Here is a 26,816-nt window from a genome sequence, read left to right on the forward strand (position 1 = left end):
AATTACAATCATTGATGCAACCGATATACAGTACGCGTGGAATACTGCTGGAAGTAGTTTGGGGGTGCAGATTTGTTTTTGTTTTTGCATGTGCTGAAGACTTCTATATCACTCTGCTAATACATGACTAGTAAAGGCCCAGCGCCCAGCAACCCCTGTCTGTTAGGTAAAGGTCCACATTTTTAACTATGTGGAAACTGAAATGGTCTATTCATTCCTTTTCGAAGACACTCTTATCCAGAGCAACTTACATTGTCATACTGGTTCCCCATGGGATTCAAACCCACAACCCAGCGGCATGCTCTACCAACTGAGCCACATTATCACAAACCACTTGATGTCTCAACGTACTCAATGACTTTGTTTTTCTTCATGGTGATGGAAAGTCTACAGGCACAAACCAAGATGATTATTATCCATATATATATTTTTAAATGTAATGTTTATTTAACTAGGAAAGTCAGTTATTAAGAACAAATTCTTATTTACAATGACAGCCTACACAGGCCAAATTGTGCGCTGCTCTACTCCCAATCACAGCCGGTTGTGATACAGCCTGGAATCGAACCAAGGTGTCTGTAATGACGCCTCAAGCATTGAGATGCAGTGCATTAGATCGTTGCGCTACTTTGCATGACCAGCCTATGTACAATACAGCAATGTACATTTACCTTAAGTGGTTTTTAAGGATGGTAAATTAATACTGCATAAAAAGGGGTTGTTTTCCATGTCATTTGATCAATAAAAATATTTAATTTGATGTGGATGTTTTGTGTCTTTGCCCATAATTTTGCACCTTTAATGTGAGGACATGGTTTTGTTCTTTCTGTATCCCATTAGAATGACTATTGAATCCTGCAAGATACTGTTCATAATTATACAACTAGCTTTTTTGCCAAAGCAGAGGTGCTGAAACATTTTTTTTGTTGCTTGAGCTACAGACATCTATATTAGTCTGCTAATACTAGTAAAGGCCCAAAATACCTTTTTAAAATGTGTATGCAGTACCAGTGAAAAGTTTGGATACACCTCCTCATTCAAGGGGTTTTCTTTATTTTTACTATGTTCTACATTGTAGAATAATAGTTAAGACATCCAAACTATGAAGTAACACATATGGAATAATTTACAAACTAAATTTTTTTTAAACAAATAAAAATATATTTTATATTTGAGATTCTTGAAGGAAGCCACCCTTTGCCTTGATGACAGCTTTGCACACTCGTAGCATTCTCTCAACCAGCTTCACCTGGAATGCTTTTCCAACAGTCTTGAAGGAGTTCCCACATATGCTGAGCACTTGTTGTCTGCTTCTCCTTCACTCTGCGGTCTAACTCATCCCAAACCATCTCAATTGGGTTGAGGTCGGGTGATTGTGGAGGCCACTCCATCACTCTCCTCCTTGGTCAAATACCCCTTACACAGCCTGGAGGTGTTTTGGGTCATTGTCCTGCTGAAAAACAAATGATAGTCCCACAATGCGCAAACAAGATGGGATGGCATATTGCTGCAGAATACTGTGGTAGCCATGCTGGTAGGTGTGCCTTGAATTCTAAATAAATCACAGACAGTGTCACCAGCAAAGCACCATCACACCTCCTCCATGCTTCACAGTGGAAACCACACATGCATCGATCATCCGTTCACCTACTCTGCATCTCACAAAGACACAGCTTTTGGAACCAAAAATCTCAAATCTGGACTCATCAGACCAAAGAACAGATTTCCATCGGTCTAATGTCTATTGCTCGTGTTTCTGGCCCAATCAAGTCTCTTCTTATTATTGCAGCAATTTGACCAGAGGCTGTCTCCTCTGAACAGTTGATGTTGAGATGTGTCTGTTACTTGATCTCTGTCAAGCATTTATTTTGGCTGCAATTTCTGAGGCTAGTAACTCCAATGAACTTATCCTCTGCAGCAGAAGTAATTCTGGGCCTTCCATTTCTGTGGCGGTCCTCATGAGTGGCAGTTTCATTATAGCGCTTGATGGTTTTTGCGACTGCACTTGATGAAACTTGTTCTTGAAATGTTCCACATTGACTGACCGTCATGTCCTGAAGTAATGATGAACTGTCATTTCTCATTGCATATTTGAGCTGTTCTTGCCATAATATGGTTTTGGACTTTTACCAAATAGGGTTATCTTCTGTGTACCAACCCTACCTTGCCACAACACAACTGATTGGCTCAAACGCATTAAGGAATGAAATTCCACAAATGAACTTTTAACACAGCACACCTGTTAATTGTAACGCATTCCAGGTGACTACCTCATGAAGCTGGTTTGAGCGAATGCCAAGAGTGTGCAAAGCTGTCATCAAGGCAAAGGGTGGCTATTTTGAAGAATCTCAAATATAAATATATTTTGATTTGTTTAATTAAGACTTTTTTGATTACTACATGATTCCATGTGTTATTTCATAGTTTTGATGTCTTCACTATTATTCTACAATGTAGAAAATAGTAAAACATTACGAAAAACCCTTGAATGAGTAGGTGTGTCCAAACTTTTGACTGGTACTGTATATTTTTTATTCAGATTTTTCAGAGAGTGCTGCAACACCCTCAGCACCTCTACTTCCTGTGGCTGCGTGGCCTAGTAAAAACAAATGGACCGTTATGAGGTAAAAAGCATAACTATGTCCAATTTGTCCTATCATTTTTCCCAGTAGGAGTAATTATGTAGGTATTTCCGAATGTATAATGCATTAATCATATTAGCCTAATGGTTAGAACATTGGCCCAGTAACCGAAAGTTTGCTGGATAGAATCCCAGAGCTGACAAGGTAAGAATCTGTTGTTCTGCCCCTAAGCAAGGCAGTTAACCCACTGTTCCCTGGGTGCCAAAGATGTAGATGTCAATTAAGCCAGCCCCCGGCACCTCTCTGATTCAGAGGGGTTGGGTTAAATGCAGAAGACACATTTCAGTTGTTATCCCCATTTCCCATGATTCATCACATACAAAACAATGCATTGTAAGAGCTTGGCCTGTAGTATCAAATGTAGCACCCATGAGCCAAAAAGGTGTCCTCGAAATGTGTGTAGGCCTACTAAATGTTATGTCACATTATTGTCCTACACTATTTCAGGCTGCGCATGTATAAGCCATGAGCAGAATCAGTCAGTTAATGCCTGCCCATTGGCCGTCATCTGATCTGATGTAACTGCTGTGGCTGTCGTCTCTGGTGCCTGTCCCATCTGTTCGGTCTGAGAGGCCAGCAGCCAGGCTTGGACCACAGTGTCCTGGTGGTCAGTGGGACTGGAGGAGGTCCTGTTCTTCCTCAGGAGGATCAGTCGTGGGTTCTTCATCAGGGTGTAGAGGAGCATCCATCGCCGCCTGGCCCGACTTCCACAGGCTGAATCTACAACACAGTGGTATTAGAGAGAACTTCCACAGGCTGAATCTGCAACACAGTGGTATTAGAGAGAACTTCCACAGGCTGAATCTACAACACAGTGGTAATAGAGAGAACTTCCACAGGCTGAATCTGCAACACAGTGGTATTAGAGAGAACTTCCACAGGCTGAATCTACAACACAGTGGTAATAGAGAGAACTTCCACAGGCTGAATCTGCAACACAGTGGTATTAGAGAGAACTTCCACAGGCTGAATCTACAACACAGTGGTATTAGAGAGAACTTCCACAGGCTGAATCTACAACACAGTGGTATTAGAGAGAACTTCCACAGGCTGAATCTACAACCCAGTGATTTTAGTGAGAGACTGACATGATCTACAAATAATTATTACGTGTCCTAGTGTTCATATTTCAGGTCTAAAATGTCACTTGTATGAGTTGTGAGGAGTCCAGGATCTGCTCATTTGTCTGTTTTGATAAACAGTCTGTGATGGGCTACTGAGGTTTGTCGTGGTGGGAAAAGTACATAATTGTAATACTTGAGTAAAAGTAAAGATACCGTAGTAGAAAATTACTCAAGTAAAAGTGAAAGTCACCCAGTAAAAGTCTAAAATTATTTGGTTTTAAATATACTTAAGTATCAAAAGTAAATAAAATTGCTAAAATATAAATAGTAAAGTACACACACCCCAAAAAACTACTTAAGTAGTACTTTCAAGTATTTTTACTTAAGTACTTTACACCACTGGAGGTTAGTATGATTTGTGCTCTCAAAACCTTCTGATCTCTCAAGGACCATTTAGTCTAATACACACTCACATGATGAGAAACTTCAACCTACACTAAATGATCTTTCAAACATCCCATTCTTTTGATCTGCAGCTGTGTTCATGACATCTTGACTTTAACTGACCTGGCGAAGGTGTGTTGTTGAACGTGGAGTAGGATTCTGCCTCTGTGGTCCTCTGTTGTCTCTCCAGGAGAAGATGGCAGAAACACACCATGACAGGGTTGTTGTGGTAGTGGTCTGCGAAAATCATCCCGATCCAAGTGCTGTAACCTGAAATAGACAGTCAAAGAGTTACATTCTATAGGACGTGTACTTGCCACACAATCTTTGTCATTCAAATCCAGTGAAATGCTGCCACCTTCTGTATAAATAAAATATGACGATGACAAACTATGTAGAATACACAAAAGAGAGCAAAGTCTAGGGTTGCAAAATTCCGGGAACTTTCAATAAATTCCCTGGTTTTCCCGAAATCCTGGTTGGAGGATTCCCGGAATCATAAGCCAAATTTCTGGGAAACCAGGAAATGTATTTTTTAAATCTAACTTATATTTGCTTTGTGGTCTTTGTGTGTTTTTGTTATGTACAGGCTTCCTTCTTCTCTCTCTGTCATTTAGGTTAGTATCGTGGACTAACTACAATGTTTATCCATCCTCAGTTTTCTCCTATCACAGCAATTAAACTCTGTGACTATTTTAAAGTCACCATTGGCCTCATGTGAAATCCCTGAGCGGTGTCCTTCCTTTCCGACAACTGAGTTAAGAAGGACACCTGTATCTTTGTAGTGACTGGTAATTAATAACTTCACCATGCTCAAAAGATATTCAATGTCTGCATTTTTTTCTACCAATAGGTGCCCTTCTTTGTAAGGCATTGGAAAAAATAATCTGTGTTTGAAATTCACTGCTCGACTGAAGGACCTTACAGATAATTGTATGTTTGGGGTACAGAGATGAGGCAGTCATTCAAAAATCATGTTAAACACTATTATTGCACACAGAGCCAATCCAACTTATTATGTGACTTGTTAAGCACATTTTTACCCCTAAACTTATTTAGGCTTGCCATAACAAAGGGGTTGAACACTTTAATTTGTAATGAATTTGTAAAAAATGATACAAACATCATTCCACTTTGACATTATGGGGTATTGTGTGTACAGTAGGCCAGTGATACAAAATCTCAATATAATCAATTTTAAATTCAGGCTGTAACATAGCAACATATGGAAAAAGTCAAGGGGTGTGAATACTTTCTGAAGGCACTGTTGAATAAATGATTATTTTTCAGAAAAATAGCATTGTCTTATTACATAAGCATGTCTATAGCAAAAACACAGTCAAACATACTATATCTTACTGTATGTTGATGTACTACACTATCTAGAACCTAAAGGAGCTATCTACGACCTAAAAGGGTTATTCAGCTGTCCCCATAGGAGAACCCTTTAAATAACTATTTTTGCTTCCAGGATGACCCCTTTAGGGTTCCATGTAGGCCCCTTTCCACAGAGAATTCTATGTGGGACCCAAAAGGGTTCTACGTGGAACCAAAAAGGGTTCTCCTATGGGGACAGCCAAACCCTTTTTTTCTAAGAATGTTGTGTTACTGGCACCAGTGGATGTTGGTAACACTTTACATGACACATTATGATACAGTCATAACCATGTCATAATATGTCATAACAGCTGGATATAATGTGTCATAACCTGTCATAATATGGTCATAACACTTTCATGACACATATATGTAGACCTGGTGGGACATATATTGCGTTATTTTATGGCTGGTTATCACACCTACATAAGAGTGTTAAAACCGACAAAACCTACCACACAAGGCAAAACATTCCATTACACCATAGCCTACTTGTCAAACAGTATTTCTATGTAATATAACATTTTCTGAAATGGACCATATTGAATTATCATTGTAATTGTGCACACATTGATGTCAGACATGCACCTACCCCAATGCTCTGTTGACTGGGTTGAATGCAGGAGCAATAAGGGCATGTACCAATCTGGCTTACATGATTCTGATCATACTGGTCATAATGCTTCTTGACAGTGTCATAAAGTGTATTTTCTTAGTCCAAGTAAAGTGACACAGGATGGTCATAATGCTTTTTAACAGTGTCGTGAAGTGTGAAAACATCACTTTAAAGGAATTCAATACAACAATAAAGGATAAGAAGCAAACTTTCAAACGAAAGGAAACTTCTTTGCAGGGAAAAAACACATTTGAATAAATGTGGGTTTTGACGCTCTTATGTAGGTGTCACAATCAGCCACAAAATAACTATGTCACAACAGGGGTAAATACAGTGCCTTGCGAAAGTATTCGGCCCCCTTGAACTTTGCGACCTTTTGCCACATTTCAGGCTTCAAACATAAAGATATAAAACTGTATTTTTTTGTGAAGAATCAACAACAAGTGGGACACAATCATGAAGTGGAACGACATTTATTGGATAACTTTTTTAACAAATCAAAAACTGAAACATTGGGCGTGCAAAATTATTCAGCCCCCTTAAGTTAATACTTTGTAGCGCCACCTTTTGCTGCGATTACAGCTGTAAGTCGCTTGGGGTATGTCTCTATCAGTTTTGCACATCGAGAGACTGACATTTTTTCCCATTCCTCCTTGCAAAACAGCTCGAGCTCAGTGAGGTTGGATGGAGAGCATTTGTGAACAGCAGTTTTCAGTTCTTTCCACAGATTCTCGATTGGATTCAGGTCTGGACTTTGACTTGGCCATTCTAACACCATTCCATTGTAGATTTTGCTTTATGTTTTGGATCATTGTCTTGTTGGAAGACAAATCTCCGTCCCAGTCTCAGGTCTTTTGCAGACTCCATCAGGTTTTCTTCCAGAATGGTCCTGTATTTGGCTCCATCCATCTTCCCATCAATTTTAACCATCTTCCCTGTCCCTGCTGAAGAAAAGCAGGCCCAAACCATGATGCTGCCACCACCATGTTTGACATTGGGGATGGTGTGTTCAGCTGTGTTGCTTTTACGCCAAACATAACGTTTTGCATTGTTGCCAAAAAGTTCAATTTTGGTTTCATCTGACCAGAGCACCTTCTTCCACATGTTTGGTGTGTCTCCCAGGTGGCTTGTGGCAAACTTGAATGACACTTTTTATGGATATCTTTAAGAAATGGCTTTCTTCTTGCCACTCTTCCATGAAGGCCAGATTTGTGCAATATACGACTGATTGTTGTCCTATGGACAGAGTCTCCCACCTCAGCTGTAGATCTCTGCAGTTCATCCAGAGTGATCATGGGCCTCTTGGCTGCATCTCTGATCAGTCTTCTCCTTGTATGAGCTGAAAGTTTAGAGGGACGGCCAGGTCTTGGTAGATTTGCAGTGGTCTGATACTCCTTCCATTTCAATATTATCGCTTGCACAGTGCTCCTTGGGATGTTTAAAGCTTGGGAAATCTTTTTGTATCCAAATCCGGCTTTAAACTTCTTCACAACAGTATCTCGGACCTGCCTGGTGTGTTCCTTGTTCTTCATGATGCTCTCTGCGCTTTTGACGGACCTCTGAGACTATCACAGTGCAGGTGCATTTATACGGAGACTTGATTACACACAGGTGGATTGTATTTATCATCATTAGTCATTTAGGTCAACATTGGATCATTCAGAGATCCTCACTGAACTTCTGGAGAGAGTTTGCTGCACTGAAAGTAAAGGGGCTGAATAATTTTGCACGCCCAATTTTTCAGTTTTTGATTTGTTAAAAAAGTTTGAAATATCCAATAAATGTTGTTCCACTTCATGATTGTGTCCCACTTGTTGTTGATTCTTCACAAAAAAATACAGTTTTATATCTTTATGTTTGAAGCCTGAAATGTGGCAAAAGGTCACAAAGTTCCAGGGGGCCGAATACTTTCGCAAGGCACTGTATATGGGCCACGACAGTGTGATGATCATATGATGACAGGTTATGACAAGTTATGGCAGCTGTCATGACATATTGTGACATGGTTATGACTGTATCATAACGTGTTATGACGCTAGGTGTCAAGTAAAGTGTTACCTGGATGTTAACGTACTGTATGGGGACACAGAGACCCCTTACTGACGGAACGAGAGAAGAGTGTAAGAAGAGGTCCATGGGTACACCACTGTCACAGGTCTGGTTAGGAGAGCCCCTTCAAGACAAAAAAATAAATAAACAATTAAAAAAAGGAAAGTTGACTTTCAGACTGAATAATACATTTCCTCCATGAACGAGTCAGTAAGATGTACAGATTTACAGTTATCAAGCATCCCTTTATAACTGACACAGTGGTTAGCCAAAATTTGAATTGCACTCACATGTTGCTTCTTATCGTGTCGGAACCACTTTCAACGAGCAAGGGAGTAACATAAAAGATAGTACTTTCTGTTATCGCGTTTAAGAAATATCTACTGATAGCTCTCAATGCCCCGTTTCCTAATTGCAGTTATGTGACGTCCCTTTGACCCCAAACGCCAAACTATAAAAGTGGCACCTTGTGCTCCCTTATTGACTGACATGTTACCGTGCAATGGCACTGTCAACAGAGAGCGCAGTAACAGATAACCAATGGGATCGATTCCCTTGAGGTTTTCTCCCTCCAAAGGATAGTTTTATTTTCCTGTGAGTTTATCATTACCAAGCTCGTCACTCGTCCTCACTGTAAAAGGAATTATTGTATGGGATATTTTTCAACAGTGCTTTGCGGAACAGTAAGAAACAACAAGGTTTTATTTTTAAGAAGCAGTGCTTTGACGGTTGAGTGCATTCGAAAAACTCCGTCATTTAGGTTAGCGTTGTGGAATAAGTCCAACGTTGTTGATCCATCCTCAGTTTTCTCCTATCACAGCCATTACACTTTGTAAGTGTTTCAAAGTCACCAGAGGAGTCAAGGTGAAACCACTGAGCAGTCTTCCTCTCAGGCAACTGAGTTAGGAAGGACGCCTGCATCTTTGTAGTGACTGGGCGTATTAATACACCATCCAAAGAGTAATTCATAACTTCACCCTGCTCAAAGAGATAATCAATGTCTTCTTTTAGAAAATATACAGTACAAGTCAAAAGTTTGGACACACCTACTCATTCAATGGGTTTTCTTTATTTTTACTATGTTCTACATTGTCGAATAATGGTCATCCTGTCTGGGTTGGCGCCCCCCCTTGGGTTGTGCCATGGCGGAGATCTTTGTGGGCTATACTCAGCCTTGTCTCAGGATGGTAAGTTGGTGGTTGAAGATATCCCTCTAGTGGTGTGGGGGCTGTGCTTTGGCAAAGTGGGTGGGGTTATATCCTTCCTGTTTGGCCCTGTCTGAGGGTGTCCTCGGATGGGGCCACAGTGTCTCCTGACCCCTCCTGTCTCAGCCTCCAGTATTTATGCTGCAGTAGTTTATGTGTCGGGGGGCTGGGGTCAGTTTGTTATATCTGGAGTACTTCTCCTGTCCTATTCGGTGTCCTGTGTGAATCTAAGTGTGCATTCTCTAATTCTCTCCTTCTCTCTTTCTTTCTCTCTCTGAGCCCTAGGACCATGCCCCAGGACTACCTGACATGATGACTCCTTGCTGTCCCCAGTCCACCTGGCCGTGCTGCTGCTCCAGTTTCAACTGACCTGAGCCCTAGGACCATGCCCCAGGACTACCTGACATGATGACTCTTTGCTGTCCCCAGTCCACCTGACCGTGCTGCTGCTCCAGTTTCAACTGTTCTGCCCTATTATTATTCGACCATGCTGGTCATTTATGAACATTTGAACATCTTGGCCATGTTCTGTTATAATCTCCACCCGGCACAGCCAGAAGAGGACTGGCCACCCCACATAGCCTGGTTCCTCTCTAGGTTTCTTCCTAGGTTTTGGCCTTTCTAGGGAGTTTTTCCTAGCCACCGTGCTTCTACACCTGCATTGCTTGCTGTTTGGGGTTTTAGGCTGGGTTTCTGTACAGCACTTTGAGATATCAGCTGATGTACGAAGGGCTATATAAATAAATTTGATTTGATTAATAGTGAAGACGTCAAACCGTGAAATAACACATATGGAATCATGTAGTAACCAAAAAAAGTGTTAAACAAATCACAATATATTTTAGATTTGAGATTCTTCAAAGTAGCCACCCTTTACTTTGATGACAGCTTTGCACAATCTTGGCATTCTCTCAACCAGCTTCATTTTATTTACTTATTTTACCTTTATTTAACTAGGCAAGTCAGTTAAGAACTAATTCTTATTTTCAATGACGGCCTAGGAACAGTGGGTTAAGTCACCTGGAATGCAGTTCAGTTAACAGGTGTGCCTTGTTAAAAGTTTATGTTTGAGCAATCCGTTGTGTTGTGACAAGGTAGGAGTGTTATGCAGAATATAGCCAGCCCTATTAGGTAAAATACCAAGACCAGCTCAAATAAGCAAAAAGACAGTCCATCATTACATTAAAACATGAAGGTCAATCAATGCGGAAAATGTCAGGATCTTTTAAAGTTTCTTCAAGTGCAGTTGCAAAAAAACATCAAGCGCTGTCTCTCATGAGGACCACCACAGGAAAGTAAGTTAAATAGTTACATCTGCTACAGAGGATACGTTCATTAGCATTAATTGCAGCTCAAATAAATGCTTCGCAGAGTAACAGACATCAATTGTTAACATCAACTGTTCAACTGCTCAGATGAGACTGCGTTAAATCAGGCCTTCATGGTCAAATCGCTGCAAAGAAACCACCATAAGAAGAGACTTGATTGGGCCAAGAAACACGACTGGTGGAAATCTGTCCTTTGGTCTGATGAGTCCAAATTGGAGATTTTTGGTTCCAACCACCATGTCTTTGTGAGACGCAGAGTAGGTGAACGGATGATCTCCGCGTGCGTGGTTCCCACCGTGAAGCATAGAGGTGGTGGTGTGATGGTGCTTTGCTGGTGACACTGTCAGTGATTTATTTGGAATTAAAGGCATACTTAACCAGCATGGCTAGCACATCATTCTGCAGTGATATGCCATCCCATCTGGTTTGTGCTTAGTGGGTCTATCATTTGTTTTTCAACAGGACAATGACCCAACACACCTCCAGGCTGTGTAAGGGCTATTTGACCAAGAAGGATAGGGATGTAGTGCTGCATCAAATGACCTGACCTCCACAATCACTCGACGTCAACCCAATTGAGATGGTTTGGGATGGGGCTTCCCGGGTGGCGCAGTGATTAAGGGCGCTGTACTGCAGCGCCAGCTGTGCCATCAGAGTCCCTGGGTTTGCGCCCAGGCTCTGTCGTAATCGGCCGGTCCGTGGGGCGACGCACAATTGGCCTAGCGTCTTCCGGGTTAGGGAGGGCTTGGTCGGTAGGGATGTCCTTGTCTCATCGCGCACCAGCGACTCCTGTGGCGGGCCGGGGGCAGTACGCGCTAACCAAGGTTGCCAGGTGCACGGTGTAGCCTCCGACACATTGGTGCGGCTGGCTTCCGGGTTGGATGCGCGCTGTGTTAAGAAGCAGTGCGGCTTGGTTGGGTTGTGTATCGGAGGACGCATGACTTACAACCTTCGTCTCTCCCGAGCCCGTACGGGAGTTGTAGCGATGAGACAAGATAGTAGCTACTACAACAATTGGACACCACGAAATTGGGGAGAAAAAGGGGTAAAATTCAACAACAAAAAAAAAAGAGATGGTTTGGGATGAGTTGGACCGCAGAGTGAAGGAAAAGCAGCCAACAAGTGCTCAGCAAATGTGGGAACTCCTTCAAGACTGTCAGAAAAGCATTCCAGGTGAAGCTGGTTGAGAGAATGCCAAGAGTGTAAATAGTTTCACAATTTTTGGGGTTACTACATGATTCCATATGTGTTATTTCATTGTTTTGATGTCTTCAATTAATTTCAATAATTTAGAAAATAGTAAAAATAAAGAAAAACCCTTGAATGAGTAGGTGTGTCCCAGCTTTTGACTGGTACTATATATATATATATATATATATATATATATATTTTTTTTTTACCCTTCTTTGTGAAGCATTTGGAAACCTACCTCGTCGTTGTGTTTGAATCTGTGTTTGTAATACACTGCTCGACAGAGGGACTTTATAGATAATTGTGTGTGGGGTAAAAGATAATGTAAGTCATTTAAAAATCATGTTAAACACTATTGTTGCACACAGTGAGACGATGCAAAGTATTATGTGACTTGTTAAGCACAGTTTTACTCCTGAACATATTTCGGCTTGCTCTAACAAAGGGTTTGAATCCTAACTGACTCAAGACATTTAAGCTTTTTATTTTTTATGACTTTGACATTATGGGGTATTGTGTGTAGGCCACTGACACAAAATCTCAATTTAATCCATTTTAAATTCAGGCTGTAACACAAAAAAAAATGTGGAAGAATTCAAGTGGTGTGAATACTTTCTGAAGGCACTGTAGTTACAGCAGATGATTATAGACTAACGTGTGACATTTACTTAAATAAATATGTTACATAAACATGCTTGGTTAACTCATGTTCCCTTCCCCAAAAGGGAATGCATCTGTCTGTGTCTTCCGGCACATAGTCATGTTTATTATCCACAGTAAATCAAATACAGGAAAATAATTCATTTTCACGCTACCATAGTCCAGTGGTGGCTGGTGCTGCTAGAAACTAAGAAGGCAAGATACCGATACTGTCAGGTTTGTTCAGAGGCTTGTCAACAGGTTGGTTTTTATGTGACTTTAAAGTGCCTCACAAAAGACACAAGGTTGGTCAATCCTTGTTTCGTAATCCGACGTCAAATTTTGGCAGAAAAACTGGCCAGGCAGGTTGAGCGCACCAATGTCTGTGGTGGGGAAGCTCGTTACCAGTAAACTTTTGTGTTGTAGCCTGTGATTCACGGGACACAGCGGTGAGATGCTGAAAAAAATATTCTGCAGCCTTGTGCTTTTATGTCTCTTATCTTTCTCAGTATATTTCTGGTATCAGTTGAGATACTCGAATGTTACTGAGTCGAGTAGGAATGCTTTGCTGTCCAGTTTGAAGGATTCCCAAAGTGAAGATGGATTAATAAAATCAGGAGTCGATTATAGAGGTATCCGCTTGGAGTTAGACTTAGGGAAAGAAAATCTAACGAAGGAAAATGGTAAGTTCTGTGCGATATGACTTCGAAATATATGCAAATATATGGATATTCGGACACTACTGTGATTATGTTTTAAAAGTAAGGTCACTGAAGACCGAAGACATTTGACAATAAGCTAGATATTTTTTAAATGATGTCATTTAATGGCACATGTATGGCATAGTAAGCTAAAAGGCTGTGGTTGACGAAATGATGTGATTATTAGCTTTCATATAGCGTTATATTTCTTAAAAGGTGTCCCTTCAGAGGGCAAGAACAAGATGTACAGTGCATTCGAAAAGTATTCATACCCCTTCCCTTTTTCCACATTTTGTTACGTTACAGCCTAATTCTAAAATGTATTAAATACATTGTTTTCCTCATCAATCTACACACAATACCACATAATGACAAAGCGAAAACAGGTTTAGACAATTTTGCAAATGTATAAAAAATAAAAACAGAAATACCTTATTTACATATGTATTCAGACGCTTTGCTATGAGAATCAACATATCAATTGATTGAACCTGATTTGGAAAGGCACACACCTGTCTACATAAGATCCCACAGTTGACAGTGCATGTCAGAGAAAAGACCAAGCAATGAGGTCGAAGGAATTGTCCATTGAGCTCCGAGACAGGATTGTGTCGAGCCACAAATCTGGTGAAGGGTACCAAAAAATGTCTGCAGTATTGAAGGTCCCCAAGAACAAAGTGGCCTGCATCATTCTTGAATAGAAGAAGTTTGGAACCACCAAGACTCTTCCTAGAGCTGTCCGCCTGGCCAAACTGAGCAATCGGGGGAGAAGGATCTTGGTCAGGGAGGTGACCAAGATTCCAATGGTTACTCTGACAGAGCTCCAGAGTTCCTCTGTGGAGATGGGAGGACCTTCCAGAAGGACAACCATCTCTGCAGCACTCCACCATTCAAGCCTTTATGGTAGAGTGGCCAAACGGAAGCCACTCCTCAGTAAAAGGCACATGACAGCTCGCTTGGAGTTTGCCAAAAGGTACCTAAAGGAATCTCAGACCTTGAGAAACAAAATTCTCTAGTCTGATGAAACCAAGATTGAACTCTTTGGCCTGAATGCCAAGAGCCACATCTGGAGGAAACCTGGCACCATCCCTACAGTGAACTTTGGTGGTGGCAGCATCCTGCTGTGGGGATGTTTTTCAGAGGCAGGGACTGGAAAACTAGTCAGGATCGAGGGAAATATAAACAGAACAAAGTACAGAGAGATCCTTGATGAAAACCTTCTCCAGAGTGCTCAGGACCTCAAATTGGGGCGAAGGTTCACTTTCCAACAGGACAATGACCCTAATCAAACAGCCAAGACAATGCAGGAGTGGCCACAGGACAAGTCTCTGAATGTCCTTGAGTGGCCCAGCCAAAGCCCGGACCTGAACCCGATCAAACATCTCTGAAGAGACCTGAAAATAGCTGTGCAGCGAAGCTCCCCATCCAACCTGACAGAACTTGAGAGGATCTGCAGAGAAGAATGGGAGAAACTCTCCAAATACAGGTGTGCCGAGCTTGTAGCGTCATACCCAAGAAGACTCGAGGCTGTAATCGCTGCCAAAGGTGCTTCAACAAAGTACTGAGTAAAGGGTCTGAATACTTATGTAAATGTGATATTTCCATTTTTTATTTTTAATACATTTTGCAAAGATTTCTAAAAACCTGTTTTTGCTTTGTCATTATAGGGTAATGTGTGTAGACTGATAAGGGGGAAAAAACGACAATCTATTTCAGAATAAGGCCGTAACGTAACAAAATGTGGAAAAAGTCAACGGGTCTGAATGCTTTCCGAATGCACTGTTGCTATTCTCTGCTTCAGATGACAGCTGACCATAAGGCCAGTCATGCCATCATACTGTAAGCCTGTGGCTGCATGCTGTATGATAAGCTGCTAAATGGATTCAGATAGCTGATATACTGAGACAGAGTGACAATCAAATAAAACAGACTGGAGATCTTACAGCTAGACACGAAGGAAATGTTCATTTGAGAATACAACACAGACACACAGACACATTACAGACAGAACCCCTTCCCCTCTTTATTGCAGGACTGTAATATGTGACTTATCAACATTAGTTCATTAGACACAATTGTTCATTTTGAATAATGGTGTAACAATTAAAACAAGTTTAAACACTTCACTTCAAAGAATCAATACTTTATCACTTCAAAATGTACAAATACGCAGTTGCCATTTTAGCATGGAAATCTTGGTGGGGCAAACTCAACCAATTGTTTTTTTATGCATGCCAGCAAAGCCACTACACAACACAACACTAAACAATACATTAATTGCACTATAACGGTGACAAACAGTGCCCATAAACTGTTAGGGCCTACATAAAGCTGTCCCAACAGCAGAGCTTTCCCTTCAGCAACATGGAGTGAATCCTTACCACTGCTACACCTGATTTGGCTGACTTGCTTGAATGAAGAAAGTTTATACTGACTCCTTGTGGACTTGTGTAAGTCGATAAGAACTGCATTCTCCAATAATCATGAACCAAAGACAAACATTATTACATTTATGTTCAGTAAATTCCTTATGTTTGTTAATTTCTCATTAACACTTAGCTCCAAGTATAAGCAAGTGCAAGCAAACGAGCTGCGGCAAGGTAGGCCTTTCGTTCAGCACTTTCAAAATGGACACCAACAGAAATTGTGAGTCCGTGTAACTTATTATGTGATTTGTTAAGCCACATTTTACTCCTGAACTAATTTAGGCTTGGCTAAACAAAGGGTCTGAATACTGATGCAACAACTAGATTTGAGTTATCTTAAAAAAATATAAAATATGTCTTCCACTTTGACATTACAGAGTATTTTGTGTACATTATTGACAACAAATGTCGATTAAATCCATTTGAATCCCATTTTGTAACACAAATCAAATTTGAAGAAATTCAAGGGGATTAAATAATACTTTTGCAAGGCATCATTTTATTCACATTTTCTTTTGTCCAACACCTGAAACAATTTAATATTTGATTTTTCAGAAACTACAGAGACCAAAACCCAAGAATTAAAGAAATGCCCAGATCCCTCTCCACTTCTAGGTACATGGTAACATAGAAAACAATAATTGTAATTCTCTATCAATACCAATAAGTACTGATACCATTTCTAAAGGCATCAAGTCGCCACGTGAATAGATTTTAAGTTGATTTAATGTAGCTTTTCTCCTGATCTGCAGTGGGGCCTCTCAGGGTTGAGTTCTCTACGCCTGTCAGCTTGGATACAGTGAGGAAGGAGAACCCACGTCTGCAGGAAGGAGGTCGCTACAAACCACATGACTGTGTCGCCCTCCAAAAGGTTGCTCTCATCATCCCCTTCCGCCTTCGTGACGAGCACCTCAAGTTCTGGCTCTACTACCTCCATCCCATCCTTCAGCGCCAACAGCTGGACTATGGCGTCTATGTTATCAATCAGGTACAGTACAACACACATTCAGAAATGTAAAACTTAAATTGAACACTTACATTTAAACACTTGAATGAAACACTTAGGGCCTGTTTCCGGGAAACAAATTAAGCCTAAGCCTGGACTAAATAACGATTACAATGGAGATTCTCCATTCAACATGCTAGTAAAACCAGAATTAGGCCTAATGTTTTTCCAGAAAACTGGCCCTTAAATGACCTAGAGCCTGATTCCGCTCTAGGTTTCTGCTTTTTTAGGGAGTTTTTCCTAGCCACTGTCATGACGTTGGCCTGGGGGGTAGGTTTATGACAGTCATAAATACCTCTTCCCCCCCTTTTTCCTCTCTCTACCCTACTGAGGTTACATTTGGAAAACCCTTGGTTAACATAGAGATTCTGGGAACATCAGAAGGTGGGGGGAAAGGAACTATATTCTGGTAATCCGACCAATGGAACATATGCGGTGGTACTTATTGGTATCCAATTGACAACCAGAGACATTCTTCAAAGGACTCGGTTGGGCAACACGGCCTTCCATCTACCACCAACCTACCGAAGCGCAGCTCAGAGTAAATATTTATTGCATTTTCCTTTTCCAAATGGGCGGTCATTTAGAATGCATAAGATACTGTATTTACGATAGCACAGCTTCTTCCCTTCGTTCTTCAGTCTTCCCGCTCTTTCACTCAAACCCAGCCCATTTTATTTTGTGTAACCTGCTGTCATATCTGTTCCGCCCACTAGGGACGTTTTCCTTTATGACGTAATTTGTAATCAAGTTATGATTTAATTATGTGTATGTGTAATTCTGTGTGATTAGTTAGGTATTTAGTAAATAAATAATTAAACCCAATTTTCTATTGCTGGTTCAACCTGTTAGCCAGGGTTCGTGCAGATAACCAAGAATTTACAACTTTCAGATGAGACTGAATTAAGATGACGATTAATATTGACTGCTATTGATGTAAGATATTACTAGGTCTTTAAGAGTTTATTCGGAAGATAACAGCTCTATAAATATTATTTTGTGGTGCCCGACTCTCTAGTTAATTACATTTACATGATTAGCTCAATCAGGTAATATTAACTACGGAGAAATTATTTTATAGAATGGCATGTCATATCACTTAATCCGGCATAGCCACAGACACGACAGCACCGTGCTTCTACATTTGCATTGCTTGCTGTTTGGGGTTTTAGGCTGGATTTCTGTATAGCACTTTGTGACATCTGCTGAATTAAAAAGTGCTTCATAAATACATTTGATTGGTTTACAGTAAGATCTTTAATCTTCATCTTGAGGATGCCTTTTACCTTCATTAGGATGGAGACAACACGTTCAACAGGGCCAAGCTGATGAACATTGGCTATGCTGAGGCCCTGAAGGAGTATGACTACGACTGCTTTGTGTTCAGTGACGTGGACATCATCCCCATGGATGACCGCAACACCTACAAATGCTTCCGCCAGCCCAGACACCTGTCTGTCTCCATGGACAAGTATGGCTTCAAGTACGTGTCAAGTCCTATCGCAGTGCCACAGTATGGTGTAGACCTCAACCAAAAACCTTTATTTTGGAGTGAACTATCACTTTAAATGTTTAAATGCTGACTCATTGTTATGACCATGGTAAATGCCAGATTGTTTGTTAATGTTTCCTCATACCTACAGTATTACCAAGGGGGAAAGGACTCGATTCAATCTGTTTCGCTGAAGCGTTAAGAGATTTAAATGCAGATTCCGCTTGAACCGACATATGCCGCTGTGAATACAGTCTCCACTTGCACAGGAACATTGCTTTTAAATGTAACTCTGGCTCCAACGCAGAACTTTAGCGCTACGGATTGAATACATCCCCAACACTTCAATTCCTACCTTCGGAGGCACAGCACGACAGAACAGGAAACTATAATATATCATAACATATGACATTTAGCAAACACTTTTATCCAAAGTGACTTAGTCATGCATGCATACATTTGATTGGCCCCGAGAATCAAACCCACTATTTTGACATTGCAAGCTCCGTGCTCTACTCACTGAGCTACAGTGGACCACCAAGGGAGAGCCCGTCACGTACAACGCCTCAACCACTCAGCCATCACAGCTGCTAGTATTTCCAGTATATCTGTATATTTGATTGTCTTCGTCTCCTCCATAGGTTGCCCTATAATCAGTACTTTGGCGGTGTCTCATCGTTGAGTAAAGAGCAGATCATGAAAATCAACGGCTTTCCCAACAACTACTGGGGCTGGGGTGGTGAAGATGACGACATTTTCAACAGGTCAGAAAACGTTTAACCTCATAGACATGTAGCACATCGTAACTGTTGATCTTACTTACGTTTGCCTGCTCATAAAATCACATGATGCACACTGGATGATGTTATCAGTATCTCCGGATGACGCCATCAGAAACACATATTTCCCTTATCACTTATCTTTTCGACTACAAAACATTGACACCTGCCATCGTCACATTATGTTGACATTGCAGGTGTGCTGGAGAGGATGCTTTTTTTTTTTTTTTAAGTGATAAATAAAATATAATTTTTATCAAATTCCTATCACTGGTCTGATTTCCATAGGGTGGATAACAGAAAAATGTCCATCTCTCGTCCGGACGGCGTAGTCGGAAAATGCCGGATGATCCGTCACGAGAGAGACAAAAATAACAACGACAATCCTCAGAGGTAAAGCTTTAGAACAACCGCGTTCACTAAACACGTTCCCCAACTATACTCCAAATGTTGATGACAGTTGATTATTTTGCCCTGCAGGTTCAAGAGAATAGCTCACACGTTAAAGACGATGGATACCGATGGCCTCAACTCTCTCGAGTACGAAGTTGTTGCAGTTGAAAAGCATGACCTGTTCACAAAGATTACAGTAGACGTGGGGATGCCACCCGAAGATTAAGAAGACATGGACAAAGGATGAATGAGGAAGAGATGGACAAGCAGGGCCCTGCGTGCCCGTTTGTAAATCCGGCCCTGTGAAGAAGGCAGGAACCATCTGGAATGAGGTCAAGAAAACTGCCCAGAACAGTACGAGAGATGCTTGGTAAGAGGGCAGCGCACAATCTATTTGTTGCATTAACCAATAACCTTTTGCAGAGGCTGCAGCGGTTATGATGCAAACATGACTTAGCATGAATCTTTGAGGAGGTGTCATGATATCCACCTACTAATTGGCACTTTTGTCCCTCGAGCGGCCCAATTGGCAGAGCATTGTGTAGGCGGGACACCTTCAACTGCTTTCGCCGTAACTCGGAAAAACAAGGTCACAACTCTGAAATAACCCCCCTCCAAGTTCCAATTACAAGTGGGAAAGTCTGAGATGATTTTGATACCCAAGTTGCGACGTTTCATCTCTGACCTTTCACCTTTTCAAGGAGCAAACTTTAGGTTTACAAATACTGTATTTTTGCCCTACACTAGTGTACACAAGCAAGGGCTTTGGGATGTAAAGGTTTCAGAGATGCTTGTTGATATTTTTGTTGATCGAATGTGTTGCCTTTCCTCCTTTAAGTTATTTTCTGTGTGTAAATCTGAACTTTAATTTAGTATTTTGTAGAAATTGGGCTATTAGAGTGTGGCTACTGTGTGAGCCATGGGAAACTCCAACAAAATGTTCAACTGTTCAAAATAAAATGACAGAGACCTCTTCTTTATTTGCCAATTGCTTTATTATCTGGTCATGATGATGTCATTTATTTGGTGATGTCAGATCCCACTAGCAGCTCTCCTCCTTCAATACTAAGATGTCCGTTCTGGTTTCCCTGTAGAGAAAGGAATTGTTCATGTCATGATTTATTTATTATGTCGTTGGGTATGAATTATGTTCAATATGGTTGTATTACACATTCAAATGGAATTCAATGAAACCTGCTCTCATGGAGTCTTAATTTGATCACTCTTTTGTTGCTGAGAATATTCTTGCACAGCAGGAAATGCAAACGTGTAGTGTATTTGAGTTTAAAAAAAAGGCTTCTAAAGTTTGTCATTTCAATTTAGAAATTGCAGACTTGATTTGCCCTAATGAAAAATGTGCTAACCCATACAAAAATATCCATTCATTATAATCCACATAATAATTCACATTTCCTGTTTGCTGCAGGATTTTTTTTTCCTGCTGTAGCAAACTGGCTCAAATTAAGATCCTACATCCGTAGTATCTGTGTGTCATTATCTAGGTTTCCATCCAATTGGAGACAGATTCTAAATATTCTAAAGTCCACACAAAGAAAACAAGCACATTTTCCCACCAGTGGTGTGTTTCCACCAAACGGACCCTTTTCAGATCAAATTCAGCGCTTGATGACGCAGCGCACACAAAATGTACTTTTTCGCTTACGTTTTCATGTACCGAATAAAGATCTAAAGTTCAATGTGTTTCCATTGCATTTTCAACTCTACCGATAGTTATGTCACAAAAACTGTTGCGTTAAATAGCAAATGTACCTACTCTGGTCTTGGTACCTGCGCTCTAGACAACAGCTCGCAGCTAGTCTACATAAGGAGAATGTTTTTATTTGTCAAACGGCAGTCAAGCATTGATCATCATGTCACCAAAATAAGACCCTCGATATGTATTGGAAAGGAGCATCAAGGTCATCTTGTACTTTCACCACCCTGTGATGTTCATCATCATTTATTTAATCTGTAGCCTAATAATCGACATGCTTTCCAGAGTTGTAGTGGGAGGACCACACACCATATCATCGCGTGACTTCAAGTTTACTCTGATATTATGGTCATTATATCAACATGTGTGCTTAATGGCATTTCCACCACCATTTCTCGCATAATTCATTACACCGACACAAAAAGAGCCCACCATGTCCAACAAATTAGGCCTATCTGTTGGCATTTATAAAATGTTACCTAAACTACCTGTTTCCATCACAGCTGTCATGTTTTTTTTTTTTAAATAAGGTATGACTTTACTCACATAAACTGTGGATGGAAACGTGGTTCCAGAAGCACTTTAGTGGGCACAACATTACATCGGAGGAGCCTACAGAATGTGGATTTTCCTGAAATACTGGTTTGAGTCAATTCAGTCCCTTGTACTTCAGTGTTAACCTGGAGGTGTTGAGTGTTGTTTCCTGTAAACTGACTCTCACAGCTTTATAGTGATATGGTGGGACAGGGCTGTGAGAAAGGAGCAGCTGTGTACCAGAGACATCATTCCAATACTTTTTGTGTGTTTCAACTTGTCTGGAATGCCTGATGGGCAGGGTTAGCCGTTTTGGAACTAGTCTATTGGTTCCATTGTGCCAGGCAAGCTCAATCAAGCCCAGTTGTAAGAATCTGAAATGATTTCAAATGATACTTTAACCCAGGTCGGTACAGTACTCACTGTCTCTGGACACAGAGTGCACACTCGTTGGGGTAGGTGTTGCCATCGGAGCCACACACAGGAGCCAAGTTCATAGGGCAAGCCAGAATCTCCACCATATCAACACAAGATGGCTGCAAAACAATATCACATTACTGTTAAGACCAAGAGCATGGGCAGTCGGGAGAGTGTCATGTTTCGAAATGCTGAGTTAGAAATGCATTGTGTAGAACAAGTATGAACGATATGATTGCATGTCGTGTGGAATAGGGGTCGATTGTGTCAGGCTCTACTGATTACATTTCTATCTGCTGACACTTTCTGAAGGTTTCATGATTCACCCTAATTCACAGACTAGGGTGAAATTGTCTCTAGATGCTGATCTTGGGTTTTGCGTTTTCCCCGCTAATGGTTAAGGTTATGATTGGGGGAGGGGAAGCTGATCCTTAATCTGTACCTAGGGGGAATTTTACCCCCAGCTGAATTCACACCAGGTTTGGTTTACAAAGCAGCATTTACATTAAACATGTCAAGATCAGCCTTACCTTTCTGTAAAGTCCAGAGTTCTCTTCTTCTGCGCCTGAAGAAAACAAATAGTATGTTACAATGTTTATTCAAATCACCTCAAGAATGTTATTACAATGTCAGACCATGGAGGTTAAGGTAACATCATACACATTTAACCATCATCTCATGTACTGTACATTAAAACTGGTATATCATCTAGCCTTAATAGTTTCAACATAGTTTCATAGTCCCTCGACTCCAGCAGGTGGCAGAATCAAGCTTTTCCCATAGTTACTGAAATACTCCACGGTTCAATCAATGCTTTCTTTGAGTATTCAATTAAATTCAATAAACTTTATTAAACCCCAAGATATCACACAGAAAACAGTTGTACTTGACCTGCAAAGGCGACGAGGAGCATCACACACAGCAGCATCACTACTTTTCCAGCCATGTTGTCAGTGGACAGACAGCGAGAGTGCCCTATCTAACAGTCTCTCAGTGGTTATTGTGAAGCAGCAGGTGTGAGAACTTTCACAGCTGACAGGAGTTGGGCTGCGTCCCACATAGCACCCTATCCCCTATAATATAGTGCACTATATTAGTCCTATCAACCCTGGTCAAACCCTAGTCAAATGTAGTGCCCTATATAAGGAGTAGGGTGCCATTTGAGACACAAATGGACTTTACTCTGCAGAAGATGATGAAATACACATTGAAGTGCTGTAGTTTTACATTTCTAAGAATTCACCTTAGAGTTTTCTAGCTAATTGTGGAGGGCCTGGGTGATATCCTGAACCTTTTTTTTCAGTTAATTGTTGTAGTTACACTTTACATGTACCACAGGAAGGCTTCAACTCTGAAATAACCCCTTAAATGACCATCCTTGTTGTGGGAAAGTCTGAGATGATTTTGATACCCAAGTTTACGAGTTGTGAAGTATCATCTCTGACCTTTCACCTTTTCAAGGAGCATTTGAAGACAGCATTACTTTTAGTTTACCAATACTGGGTTATTGTTCTACATCAAACAAGGGCTATGGAATGTAAAGTTCTCAGACCTGGAGATATATCATATTTCGTGAACTTAAATTGTATGTATTTTTTGTTGTTATTGAATGTCTATTGGGCTATACGCTTTGTATTAAAGTGTGGTGTTTTTGTAATGTGTGAGCCATAGGAAACTCCCATAGAATAAACTGAGGTCACTTTCTTTATTTCCAATTAATTTATTATCTGGTCATGATGATGTCATTTGTTTGGTGATGTCAGACCCCCCTAGCAGCTCCCTTGTCTGACGACTCATCTTTCATTTAATTCCGCTGCTCTATCGATCTCTCCATACATCAGTCTGAACCTGCTATCCTAGAAGTCCTTTGTGCTCACGTCAAAATGACCTAATTCGTGATTCGTGTAGGCCGGCTCTGGACAAACCCAATGGTTTCTGGGACCAATCAGAACCGGTTTGAATGTGTTCGCATTCCAGAAGTCGTCAGGGAGGAAGCATATCCAGTCTCAACGTGGAGAAGAAACGTTAATGGCTGTGGCGTTTGGCCGGAGCGATGTGGATTGGTAGCCAGTCAAGCACTTCCTCCCACGCTCATGATCGAAATGTCCATTCCGGTTTCCCTGCAAAGAGACAAATGGAATTGCTGGAATTCAATGAAACCTACTCTCATAGGAGGGAAATCAACACAGTGTATGTCAAACATTAGAAACACGTTCCTAATATTGAGTTGCACCCCCCTTGCCCACTATGCCCCTTAGAACAACCTCAATCCGTCAGGGCCATGTTGGGCCATGTTATATCCAGTGCTTCCAAAAGTTGTGTCAAGTTGGCTGGATGTACTTTACGGTGGACCATTCTTGATAGACACAGGAAACTGTTGAGAGCTGCGTTGCAGTTATTCACACAAACCGGTGCGGCCTGGCACCTACTACCATGCTCAAAGGCGCATACATTTTCTGCCTTGCCCATTCACCCTCTTTTTAAAATTGATTTTACCTTTATTTAACCAGGCAAGTCAGTTAAGAACAAATTCTTATTTTCAATGATGGCCTAGGAACAGTGGGTTAACTGCCTGGAGCATCACACACAGCAGCAGAATGAAAGGGGCTGAATGACAGATTTGTACCTTGTCAGCTCGGGGATTACTAGTTACTAGTCCAACGCTCTAACCACTAGCGGAATTACTTTGGCTTCCCTCCAGGCCTGAGGACAAAGACTTTCCTCTAGGTTCAGATTAAAGAAATGACTGATATGAGTGGCTATAGAGTCAACTACCATCCTCAGTAACTTTCCATCTAAGTTGTCAATTCCAGGAGGTTATCGTTAACAATAATTTTTCCACCTCTCCCACACTAACTTTACAAAATTCAAAATTACACTGCTTTTCTTTCATTATTGTTTTTTTTATGCACGAATATAATTGCCCAATTTGCCAATGAAATAATAATTAAAATAATTGGCAACATCAAATGGTTTTGTGATGAATAAGCCCATCTGATTCGATGAAAGATGGAATTGAATTTGTCTTATGTTACATAATGCTGAGTTAGAAATGCATTCTGTAGAACAAGTAGGATATTATTGCATGTCATATAGAATAGGGACTGATTGTGTCAGGATATTGTGTTTTGTGTTTTTCCCCATTAATGATTAAAGGGCAATTCCGCCACTTTTCAACCTCGTTTCATTATCTCCAGCACCATACCAGGGTGTATACAGTATGTGAAAACAGCACATTGTGATTTTCAAAGCCTTCTATGAATTATGAAGTCTTTATATGGTTTTTAAAATTACATAAATTCTTCCAAATTCACAAAAAGTAACTTTAGCTTATGAAGATTATCTCATACAACAAAATAAAAAAAGATCTCCTAAACTTGTGTTAACCACAGACCTTATTTTCGGCATTTATCCAAAAACCATACAAAAACCAGTATAGGGGACAGTGGCACAGCATTGTCCAGTTACCTCAGTGATGGCACAAAACCATATCAGCCACACCCACAATTTATAGAACTGCAAACTCTTGCCAACACTGTTAACGTTTCAAGAGAAATGGTTTCGCAATTTCTCCTGGCTACATTATAATCCACCAATAAAAGGAGTGTTGTTTTCACTGTAGCCAAGAGTTTTATAGCCAACCATAATTTGGCCAAAGAGCAGATGCTGCCTTCATTAGTGCAGGATTTAGGAACTGGAGAAAAGCCATTGTAAAATTCACAGCACATCAAAACTGCCAAACCCACCGCCACTTTGTAACTTTAACAGCACACCAGCTAAAACCAATCAGTGCCCAGTTATCCAGCGTGTGGGGTAAACAGCAGCAGGACGCAAGGCATTGCTTGATGAAAATTGTTAGTTCGGTGCAGCATGTAGCAAGACAGCGACAAGCCGTTAGAGGCCACACGGATGACAGTGGGAATTTATAACAGCTTTTGAAACTTAGGGCAGAGGAGGATGATCCCATTTTGCTGAAGTGGTTAACAGAGTGTACCACAATATAAAGCACAGAATGAAAGCACAGAATGAAATTCTGAACATCATGACCAATACAGTCATTCGAGGCATTGCAGCTGAGATTAGGTCTCTTCCGATTGTACAATTGTCAGTAATTGTTGATGGTACTAAAGATGTCTCTGGCGCTGAACAGGAGAGTGTCGGCCTGCGTTATGTTGACCATGACCTTGTCCCTCACGAGGAGTTTATTGGGCTATACAGGGTGTTGGAGAGAACAGGCGAGGGCATTGCGAAAGTGGCAACTGTGTTGTTGAGGCTCAATTGGCCCATGTCTGGCTTGCGTGGGCAGAGTTACGATGGTGCCTCAAACATGGCAGGAAAGTGCACAGGCAATTGTGAGGAGGCAGCAGCCATTGGCCCACTACGTGCATTGTGGAGCACACTAAATCTGATTACACAGGCTAGCTGCCCAGCCTCCACACTGATCCGGAATTCCCTTTCTTGAGTCCATCAGTTATGTGTCCTCTATTGACAGTCAGGAAAGTTTAAGAACATGTTTGAATCAATTGCCACGTCCGAAGATACACACCTGACCACCCTGAAACCCCTATGTCCAACAGGGTTAACTGTGTGGAATACTGCTATTAGAGCTGTGCTGGGGCAGTAATATCGGGTACTAAGCAGCCTAAAGGAGATGGAATAAACTGCATCCAAGACAGCTTCAACTGCCAGTGGCTTATTTGATCACTTCAGCAAAGGCAAGACCGTGTTGGGCCTCACACTTGCTTCTGCTGTTCTTGGAGAGCTTGAATACCTAAACATTTCACTCCAGAAGAAATCTC

At 41.0% G+C, this 26,816-nt stretch overlaps 2 protein-coding genes and 1 long non-coding RNA gene across 3 annotated transcripts; 1 reads left to right on the plus strand and 2 right to left on the minus strand.

The window, feature by feature from the left end:
* Positions 1-2,463: 2,463 nt before the first annotated feature.
* On the minus strand, positions 2,464-8,699 carry LOC110534459. Its single transcript, XR_002475125.2, has 4 exons — positions 8,483-8,699; positions 8,202-8,316; positions 4,274-4,420; positions 2,464-3,362 (listed from the first exon to the last, which is right to left on the minus strand). It is a non-coding gene; the product is annotated as an uncharacterized LOC110534459 (long non-coding RNA).
* Positions 8,700-15,786: 7,087 nt separating this feature from the next.
* LOC110533181 (beta-1,4-galactosyltransferase 1) lies at positions 15,787-20,332 on the plus strand. Its single transcript, XM_021617261.2, has 7 exons — positions 15,787-15,856; positions 16,238-16,297; positions 16,435-16,670; positions 17,984-18,171; positions 18,822-18,944; positions 19,248-19,352; positions 19,440-20,332. The coding sequence occupies exons 1-7, from the start codon at positions 15,787-15,789 to the stop codon at positions 19,576-19,578; spliced, it is 921 nt and encodes a 306-aa protein (XP_021472936.2). The 3' UTR covers positions 19,579-20,332.
* Positions 20,329-23,049, minus strand: spink4 (serine peptidase inhibitor, Kazal type 4). The gene is made up of 4 exons (XM_021619330.2): positions 22,909-23,049; positions 22,548-22,582; positions 22,024-22,136; positions 20,329-20,440 (listed from the first exon to the last, which is right to left on the minus strand). The coding sequence occupies exons 1-4, from the start codon at positions 22,961-22,963 to the stop codon at positions 20,395-20,397; spliced, it is 249 nt and encodes an 82-aa protein (XP_021475005.2). The 5' UTR covers positions 22,964-23,049; the 3' UTR covers positions 20,329-20,394.
* Positions 23,050-26,816: the final 3,767 nt, after the last annotated feature.

This window comes from Oncorhynchus mykiss, chromosome 10 (assembly GCF_013265735.2).
Source record: "Oncorhynchus mykiss isolate Arlee chromosome 10, USDA_OmykA_1.1, whole genome shotgun sequence".
NCBI classification, from domain to species: Eukaryota; Metazoa; Chordata; class Actinopteri; order Salmoniformes; family Salmonidae; genus Oncorhynchus; species Oncorhynchus mykiss.